Source organism: Amblyomma americanum, chromosome 5, assembly GCF_052857255.1.
Source record: "Amblyomma americanum isolate KBUSLIRL-KWMA chromosome 5, ASM5285725v1, whole genome shotgun sequence".
In the NCBI taxonomy this organism is placed as follows: Eukaryota; Metazoa; Arthropoda; class Arachnida; order Ixodida; family Ixodidae; genus Amblyomma; species Amblyomma americanum.
The window spans coordinates 4,311,727-4,321,180 of record NC_135501.1 but is presented as its reverse complement, the minus strand read 5'-3'; the positions used below and the strand labels follow the sequence as shown (position 1 = coordinate 4,321,180).

The 9,454-nt window shown below is 45.3% G+C and overlaps 2 protein-coding genes across 2 annotated transcripts; one reads left to right on the top strand and one right to left on the bottom strand.

Annotated features, from left to right (window-relative positions):
- Positions 1-788: 788 nt before the first annotated feature.
- On the top strand, positions 789-4,252 carry LOC144133693 (uncharacterized). The gene is made up of 5 exons (XM_077666840.1): positions 789-843; positions 1,912-2,084; positions 2,199-2,484; positions 3,168-3,426; positions 4,135-4,252. Exons 1-5 carry the CDS (start codon positions 789-791, stop codon positions 4,250-4,252), a joined length of 891 nt encoding a protein of 296 aa, XP_077522966.1.
- Positions 4,253-5,772: 1,520 nt separating this feature from the next.
- LOC144133692 (uncharacterized) lies at positions 5,773-9,454 on the bottom strand. The gene is made up of 4 exons (XM_077666839.1): positions 9,375-9,454; positions 8,419-8,493; positions 8,165-8,343; positions 5,773-6,892 (listed from the first exon to the last, which is right to left on the bottom strand). Exon 4 carries the CDS (start codon positions 6,598-6,600, stop codon positions 5,773-5,775), a length of 828 nt encoding a protein of 275 aa, XP_077522965.1. The 5' UTR covers positions 6,601-6,892; positions 8,165-8,343; positions 8,419-8,493; positions 9,375-9,454.

Genomic DNA, 9,454 nt, shown 5'->3' with positions numbered 1-9,454 from the left:
GCATTTTTCGTGAGGCTCCACTTCCCTCGCGGAATTTCCACGGTTTTGCCCTCAATTACGTGTGTGAACGTTTTCAGCACATCTTGCTCGTGGAAATGAAGGTCGCACACTCTCGACTTTGCTGAGAGGTCCTTGTCCGCACGTGGAATGGCTCTATTCCACGCAGCCAGAATTCCTTCGTCGCTCGGAGGTGAAAAGTAATGCCGACCTGAACTGCTCTTGTCCTTTCGATAGCCACTCGTGCAGCCGGGCACGCAGCACGTCGGCATGGTTCCTCTTAACAGCACAGCCCACAAATCATCACACTTGCACCGAACAGACACGACACTTTCACAATGTGACGCCGCGGCCACGACGTCGGGAGCTCGGACTGCTTGGACGGCGGCAAAGGCGAGTTGTTTTGCCTGGATTCCTGGAGCCTGATACGACTGCAGCGCCACTGACTCGCACGTGCGGTGGCAGTTCCGCGCACCACAACGGAGTTTGAAAACTAACCTGGTCTAGTAACACTGCCAACAGCCAGCCCACGCGACTACAGCGCCGCCGCTAACATCCGGGTCCCGTCTGCACTCGCGGCCTCGCCGCAATGCATGGGGCGCGCCGGCTGCTGAACCCACTACCCCTTCTAGAACACTATAGACGCTTTACAGCGCGGAAGCATGGGCGCCGCCATATTTGGTCACGTGACCACTCTTCCATTGCTGGCCTTCTAACTCCGCTGCCTGCCTGTGCGGAAGCCTCATCTGCAAGCGCGTTTTACTGCGATAGTACTTATTTTTGCTCGCAAAATGGATGCAGGATGGGTGGATGACACCAAGCTTTGGCAGAAGCTTCAGCGGCCGTGTAAGTGCGCTGTTTTTTTTTTGTATTTTAGGACTCTGCTCTTGTTTTTGTGTGAGCCTTCACGCCACATCGCTTTGCTTGGTGACGATGGTATGCTCGCTGTCTCTTTTCCCGTTTTCTAAAGCCAAAAACACTGCTTGGATTTCTGTCCTGGTGTGCTTATGACTGTTTTCGTGCGTGCGTTTAAAGCGAGAACTTCCCAGATTTGATTGCAACACAAGTTAGTTGCGCAAAGTTGTACTTTTTGTGCAGCTGGCTCGTAACGGCCTCATTCTGCAAAAAATCCCCAACACCTGCGTACCAGTTGCTGACAAATAATGAAAACTAATTATTTGTGTCTGATCGGCCGCGTCAGTCATGCTGCGACCCGCCGCATATGTTTACGATGGCTGAACGGCTGGTATTAGCTCCTGATGTTCGACTTTGCATGAAATCGAACTTTTACTCGCTTGCGGAAAGGGTTTCCGAATTTATGCTTTTTGTAGCCTGCCGCAAGGAGCGCGAGATTCAACGTGCGCTCGTTTGCAAACAAGTTAGCACTTGAGAAAAGCTCTTTTGCGTTTAACCTACAGCTGCTGCATGGCATCGCGCGATCTACTGCGATAGCCTTGCGTACGATAAGCGAAGTTTTCAGCGTGGACAGTAAGCCAAAACTGGCAGCCGCTAGTAAAATGCGACGTAAAACTATCAGCACAAGTGACAATATTCCTCACTGCATGCTTCTGTGCCAGTCATGTTAGATCAAAAAAGGTTGGAACTGTGGAGACATTTAATAAGCAGTCCTTTTATTTTGGTTTTGCAAAGTCGAACATCAGGAGCTAATACCAGCCGTTCAACCATCGTAAACATATGCGGCGGGTCGCAGCATGACTGACGTGGCCGATCAGGCACAAATAATTAGTTTTCATTATTTGTCAGCAACTGAAAGCATAAGTGTATTATGCAGAACCTTACTAGATTTCTTGGCATCCAACATTCAGCATGGGGACAAAGTTTTATTACCACAAAACTAGCTACATAAATAGCACACATGATGACATACTGTACTGATATCATTCTTTATTTCAGTTGTCTACAACTACATGGTTGAAATGCCTGACACAGATGGCAAACCATCCGTCAACTACAGAGGATTTGCTGAAGGCAGCAACCTGCTTGACAGTGGCCATGTTGGCGTGGCACTGTACCAGCAGAAAAATGGCGTGAAGTGCATCAGGGCAAACATCAGGTCGTCGCAAACAGTGAGCAGGACGTACCAAACACAAATAAATTTTGGACAACCTTTCTCAGCAAGTTGCACATGCAAAGCGGGGCTAAGTGAGCGGTGCAGCCATATTTGTGCACTGCTCATGAAGGTTGTCGAGGCAACATCCAAGGGGCTCACCGGACAGTCATCAACTGACAAAGCGTGTACATGGAATGCGGCAACAGCGAAGAATGTCACCCCAGCAACAATGGAGGTTGTTTATTGCCATAAGAAAACACAAACGAAGACGCAGCAGTTTTTATCTGAAAAGGAGATGCTCCTTCACTTCGAAAAATGCCCTCTCGACGTCAGCAAGCTTCAGAACACCATGCTACACACTGTTCTGAAGCCACGCAGGAAACTACCCGCAGGTGGTGATGAAGATGGCCGTGCATGTAAGAACATTATTTCCTGATGTTGCGCATGGCTGACTCAACTAAGTGAGTCGAGCAGGCATAGAGGCTATCATTACGTGCAAGTAAGATTGCCATCTGGGTTTTGTTGTTGCATAAGTGTACATTTTGTTCATTTAAATGTAGTCAGTTTATATAAAGACATTATGCATAAAGATTTGCTCTTGCAATGTTCAAAACTGCAGAAATGCAAGTGACATGTGCTTGTGGTTGAACCATCCCAATATACTGGCAGTAATGCTTAACTAGTAATTGGCATTACAGCAGAGCGTGCATCTCGACATTGGAACGTAGTATAGCATCAACAAGACCTCTTTCATACTCATTTATGCAATCTCAGCTGTTCACCATGCACTGCTGAATATGATAGTGCATGAACTACAGGAGCTCCTATCAAGTTGTGACAGTTTTTTGTGCGATGATCTCACAAGGTTACTCTTAGCACCTGTGCATAGTTCCTAAGTTCTAGGTGCACCGAGAAACAGCTATTGCTGATGCTGCAGCAGACTTGATTTCTTGCAACGGCTTTTGATTGTAAATTACACCTACACATGGCCCTACATTGCATACTGACTGAGTGATTTTCAGGATTTAGCCACCATAAGCCTGTTTCGAGTATGCACAAGAAGTCGTTAAATTAAGCAGACCCTTCTTGTACTCCACAGTTCTCCAGCAAGAGCATGGCCAGCATGACTGCAAGCGGCTGTGCCAGTTATGCCAAGATTTCTTCGTCACCAATGTGCTGCTGTCTCCTGAGCAGGCTGCAACACTGGCAAACCACCCTCAGGGAAGTGCAGCATGGCACAAAGAACGTTTATTGAGGATAACTGCCAGTGAGGCCCGTAGCATTCCCATCAAAGCTGCCCCTGAGAAGTGGGTATCAAAGCACATACACCCAAGCTTCTATGGTAATGCCAGCACACGGTAAGGAGCCAAATATCTCACTGACTACAGCCTTTGGTGTTGTGCCTCAGCTGCTCTGCATGGCATGCTGAAGTTTACACCTTGGATTCGAAAATGCTATGGCAAGTGTTATAGTACAAGAACTATTGCTAAATACTGTTTTGCATGTTTGGTTTGGTTTGGTTTATTGGGGTTTAACGTCCCAAAGCGACTCAGGCTATGAGGGACGCCGCAGTGAAGGGCTCCGGAAATTTCGACCACCTGGGGTTCTTTAACGTGCACCGACATCGCACAGTACACGGGCCTCTAGAATTTCGCCTCCATCGAAATTTTGCATGCGATGCTGACAATAGAGCGGTTGCAACACTATGCTTTGATTTTGTACAGCAGCACTTTTGCGTATTTGCAGTATGAACTCTCTATTACTGCATTATGCAAAGTGGCAATTTGCAGGCCGAATTTGCCTGCAAAGAATGGAAGTACCACTGTGTGGTTGTAATTTGTGATGTAAATTTCTATTCATTGCTTCCAACAGCAAAGCACAGCCTGACTGCTTGTTCATCGCAAATCGCATGCAAGTTACAAGCCTGAAAGCATGAAATTGGAGGTTGATATTTGTTACGTTGTGAATGCTTGGTTTGTGTATTGCAATATACTAGTCACTGTTGAAGTTACTTTAAGATGAGGGACACTAATTCATTACAACATGAATGTGATTTTTACATGAAGGTATGGAAGAGAGTCAGAAGCAAAAGCCCGTGCCTGGTACAAGAAAACAGACCACGGACGTTGTGGAATGTGGCCTTATCATCCGGCCTGCCACTTCATGGCTTGGAGCCAGCCCTGATGGCATAATTCCAGACTCGGACACAGTGCTGGAAATAAAGTGCCCGACACCACTGACTGTGCAAAAGCATGGTAGCCTTGATGCCCTGTTTAAGAGCGGAAGATATGACGTGATTAAGAAGGAGAACAAACTCACACTCAGCAAGGCCGGGAAGAACAGATATAACCTGCAAGTACAGTTGCAGCTGTTCTGCTGCGAAAGAAGTCGGTGCGACTTCGTGATTTGGGCACCGAACGAGGCATATATTATCGAGGTGCCCTATGACAAAGAGTTCATAAGTAAGCAAGTGGCACATCTTGAGGACTTCTATTTTTCACACCTGCTGCCAGCAGTTGTTGACAGCAAGCAATGAACACATTTCTATTGGAATAAATTTACAAGATTTGACTAATTTTCTTGTCATTAAGACAATTTGACCCGGCTTATTTGTGCATGCAACATCAAAATTATCAAATACATCTCTGAACATACAACAAAACAAAAGCAGGCATAGAACAAAAACCAACAGGCTCGTACCCTCACCTGGTACTGAACATTTCTCATCATCCCAAAGTGAACACAGGGAGTACAAGCAGTAAATCTTCAAAGAATGACATCTCCAATATGGTATCAACAAAGGTTTCCATCGGGCAAGCCAATTGCAGAAACTCCCCAACATAACTTTCCATTGCATTTTAAAAATCCACAATCCACATAAACGTCTCACCTACACTGTACACACAGCCGCAAAGCAAGTGCCCCTAAGTGCACCAGCAAGACAATGAAATAGGCTCAGAACATCAACCTTGGCAGCTCGAACGTGCTTTGCAAGTGATTCCAACTTCAGTTCCTCAAGGAGGAAGAGTGCTTTAGAGTTTGCTCTTCCTGGACAAAATGTAGCGGACCTGAAATGGCTGACAAACACTTTGGTAATCAGACGGCATGAAAAAAGGCTCCAACGCGAGTTGTTTGTAGCAGCTAAGATAGCTCAGAGCCATCAGTGAAATAGCTAGCAAAATACCTGAATAGCATATCTCTGACAGATATTCTTAGGGTCATCAACAGCAGCCTGCCAGTACACCAGCATGCTTGAGTTAATTACATAAGAGTTGTATCTTGGAAGTATTCACCTATGGGGCAGAAACTCTGAAGCTAATGAAAATGCTTAAAATTAAATTGAGAGCAATGTGAGCTATGGATAGAGACAGCAAACAAGTGGGTTGGGTCAGGGAATAAATGCAAGTTAATAATATCCTAGCTGAAACAGAAATTGCCATCAGCAAAGCATGTAATATGGAGAGCTGATAACCAATGGCATCAAGGGTGGCAGAGTCAGATGGGCAGTTAAAATTGGTAAGTTTGCTGGGGTAAGGTGGCTACAGCTAGCCCAGGAGATTTAACGATTTAACTGAATGCAATTTTGAGGAGCCTTTCTCTTGCAGTGAACATGGTTACGTTAATCAGTGAACAGAGAACATGGCAGGTGCATAAAAACAAGAGACGACTAGGTGATGTGGCTACTCCACATAAATCTCCATGCCTCATTCAGGTGTGTTGTCTACCACTTCCAGCTGCTTGCCTGGATGCGATGGTGCCTGAGCACCAGGTTCTGACGCATCACCATGATCTCTAATCAAATTCGGTTGCAGGTTGCACAGCCCAGCGATGGCAACAAGTACATCATTTGCGAGGGGTTTCTTTGTGAATATACTAGCAGGGAATTGCTTCAAAATCCTGAAGCATTTGAGACGCCTTATTGATCGCTCAACATGAATACGAAGCCTTGCCAGGCGACGCGAACTTACTACATCTGAACGACAAATCTGCGGCCGGCCTTTGGAAAAGCTTGGAAGTGAAACTTTAACAGATGGTGGGAGCAGGTCATCTATGTTAAAGCCACGGTCAGCGAGGACTTCGTCGCCTTGCGTCGGGTGGTCTAAAAAACCACTGTCCAAAGTGATGAAACGATCGCTTGCACGGCCACCATACGGTTTTGACAAAAACATAATAAACCCACTTGATGCAATGACGTGAAGAATTTTGGCCGTATTGTGCGATTTGTAGGAACTGTAAGTTGTATTTCTTCGGTGCAGTTGCCCAGGTCTGTCAATGAAAATTTCGAAACAGTCCACAATGCAAGTTACGGAGTAATTCTCCTCAAAAACATAAGGCAATGTCCTCCTGATTGCTGTTCTTGGCAGCCAGAACACTAAGAACTCTCTGGCAAACTTGGCAAGTTTTGTTACAATGAAGCAGAAAATCCTGCTAATGGCTGCAGTGGATGGACCAAAACGTAAGCTAAGGTCATTAAGCAATAGGCCAAGACGCAGCCGCATCAGTGTAAGTAGGATTTGGTCCTCAAAGGGCATAGTGAAGGGGCTCTTCACAATAGTGGAAAGAGTCCGAACCAGTTCGTCAAATACTACTTTTGACAGACCTGTAAAGAAGCGGAAGTGACTTGGTGCAAGAGTTGAGTATGCACTGAATATAGTCTGGCAAGCACTGTCTGCAGTGACCGGGGCCTGCCTGCGAGTGGTTGCATACAAATGGTCATGAGCAGCCGCTGGCTCCACTTGAGTTCCTTTTTCTGATGTTTCGGTAATCTTGCATCTGCAGCCACAGGCCAAGCAGCCATCAACGAGACTCTCAGCTCCTTCTCTCCTGTACAACGAAGGATGTGGAGGAAAGTGAGACACAATATTTAGCATAGTAGTATGAGCTAACAAGCACACAGAATAAAATTACCATGCCGTGCAACGGTTATACTACAGGGAAATAAATAGAGTGTTCTGGTTGTATAATTGTGGTCTGCATCGTACTCCTGTAACAACTTGCAGACGTATTGAAAGCTTTAAAGGGACACTGAAAGAAAATTGAAACTGGCCTGTATAGATAAGGTACTGTGTTCTAATCACAAATGCTAAGCGAACACTGAGCTTTTATGAATGGTAAAAAAAACTAAATACAGGGATTCCCATCATTGGCTGACAATATTCAGAGTTTTCCTCAGTAGCCCGTGAAACAGTGCTAATGCAGCAAACTGTCAAGCTTACAGCAGACGACGAACCTGTGCAGTGGAATGGCTGAGCAATGTATGTACATGCACTGACTGAAATCAAGTCTGCTCTCATGGGCATTGATTGATTTTTGTTCAGAATTGCACAGCAGTAAACACCAAGCAACGTGAAAAAGTCTAGTTCCAAACATACATAGCAGCGTGTGGCAACCACCATCTCATGGTAAAAAGAATGAAAAGATAGTAATTGCTTCATTGAAATGCAGACTGTGTATGCCTGCAGAGATAGGCATAACTCCTGCGCACATGGCAGCAAGAGATGCACAATCCGGGTCCAGGCGATAAGCTGTAACTGGGCTAGCCTATATGAGTGGTTGCAAGAAATTTTACTGTTAACTGAACATGACAATGCTAAAGATGGCAAAACTAGTAAGCAAGCTTACAATCACCGGCGTTAGCACTCACTCAAAGATAGCCCAACAGCATTCCTCGGATGTGCGATGCCAATATTCATAAACGAAAAAAAGTCCAGCACAATGCCTGGAAAGCTTCTGGCCGTATTATGAAATCCAAAAAAAAATTTATGTCACTAATGGTGGCAAACTATATTTGCACAAAAATGGTAGATGGCATGCTACCCCGCTGACGAAATTGCTGACTATTGTTTACTTCAGTCACTGTATGACATAAAAACATCTTATTTGCGACGTGAAGGATGCAAAATTCACTTGGAACGAAGAAAGCACTGCTAAGTGCAGCACACTCTCAGCTAAAGGTAATATCCATAGCGTACCACAGGTTTAAACTCTTCATATAACTAGTGAAAGCAAACGTGCATATTGTGCACCCAAAACAGACTTGCATAAAAGCATGTAAATGAGAACCCATGAAGGATAATTCACACCACTTTACCGTACCTATGTGATACATCCTCTGTTGCAATGTTGATAGGCAGGTGATCATCAGCTGCAGCACTCTCTTCATCTTGCTCGTCTGATAAATGGTGTGACAAAGGTTCAGCTGTTGAACAGGTCTCAGGCTCCAAAGGTTTGACATCGTGCCGCACCAGCTTCCTTCTTCCCTTGTGGTGAGCAGTCTAAAATATTGCAGAGTATGAAAATACAAAAGAATAAATAAACTGCAGTTCAGAACAAACCTCCGAAAGCCATACCGGTGTTCCAAGGTGCAGTGTTGGGTACGGGTTGTCTTTAGAGGGACGCCCATCAATGAAATGAACTGAGCATACCTGCAAGAAATGTGTATGAAGGCCACTTAAGTTCTGACAACCAGTGCAAGCGGACTACGTCAAACACCACAAATACAAGGAAATATGTGATATGGTCATTCTAACTAAACATGTAATATCGTCATTTCATGCAACTGTCCAGGCATTGCACTTCTCCTTTGTGCTCTTCAAAAATATTGCAACATAATATTTTCACAATGCATATTTGAGAAGTTTTGTTTTCCATAAACCGGGGCACACAACCAAGAAAAATGTTTTCAACCGGCGTTAGCACTCACTCAAAGATAGCCCAACAGCATTCCTCGGATGTGCGATGCCAATATTCATAAACGAAAAAAAGTCCAGCACAATGCCTGGAAAGCTTCTGGCCGTATTATGAAATCGCCTATCTCACGTGCGCAAACACACTCACGGAGTACACACACTACGTAGTACCTCCCCGTTGTGGCGAAAATGAAATGCAGCCAGCACCGCACGTTCGCGTAAGTATTTCGAAACGAGATGGTAGAGATAAGGTACTTACAATGCAAAGGATCTACGCTTCAAGCGCGAATGCACAGCCGACTCGAAAGGCACCGACTATACGCGGACATGTATGTACGTACATCATGTACATACATCAGCCCGTTTAGCTCGGTCCTAGGTTAGATCATTTTTACAATTAAAACAGCAGGCTCTAAGCCGTACTACCCTACTCTCAGATGAACACTGAATGCAAGGTGACTGAAACGATACTGGCAAACCAAAACCTCCCGTCAGACCATGCACAGAAATTCATTTGAACAGCGGCTCGAGCGCGCAGGTGACTGCCGGCGTTACAGGTATACCGTCAGCAAACAACCCGAGCAACCGGTGTTTTCACTTTTATCATGTGTACTCACCCTAGCCGATGAGCCGGGGTTGAAGTCTTTCCTCTGTAGATTCGCAATCCAGTGCTGTCGTACCAACTTGTTCTTCTCTC

Coding starts and splice junctions, on each gene's coding strand:
- LOC144133693 (XM_077666840.1), top strand. CDS start 789: ATGGATGCAGGATGGGTGGATGACACCAAGCTTTGGCAGAAGCTTCAG. Junction 844..1,911: donor GCAGAAGCTTCAGCGGCCGT/GTAAGTGCGCTG, acceptor TCTTTATTTCAG/TTGTCTACAACTACATGGTT. Junction 2,485..3,167: donor TGATGAAGATGGCCGTGCAT/GTAAGAACATTA, acceptor TGTACTCCACAG/TTCTCCAGCAAGAGCATGGC.
- LOC144133692 (XM_077666839.1), bottom strand. CDS start 6,600: ATGCCCTTTGAGGACCAAATCCTACTTACACTGATGCGGCTGCGTCTT.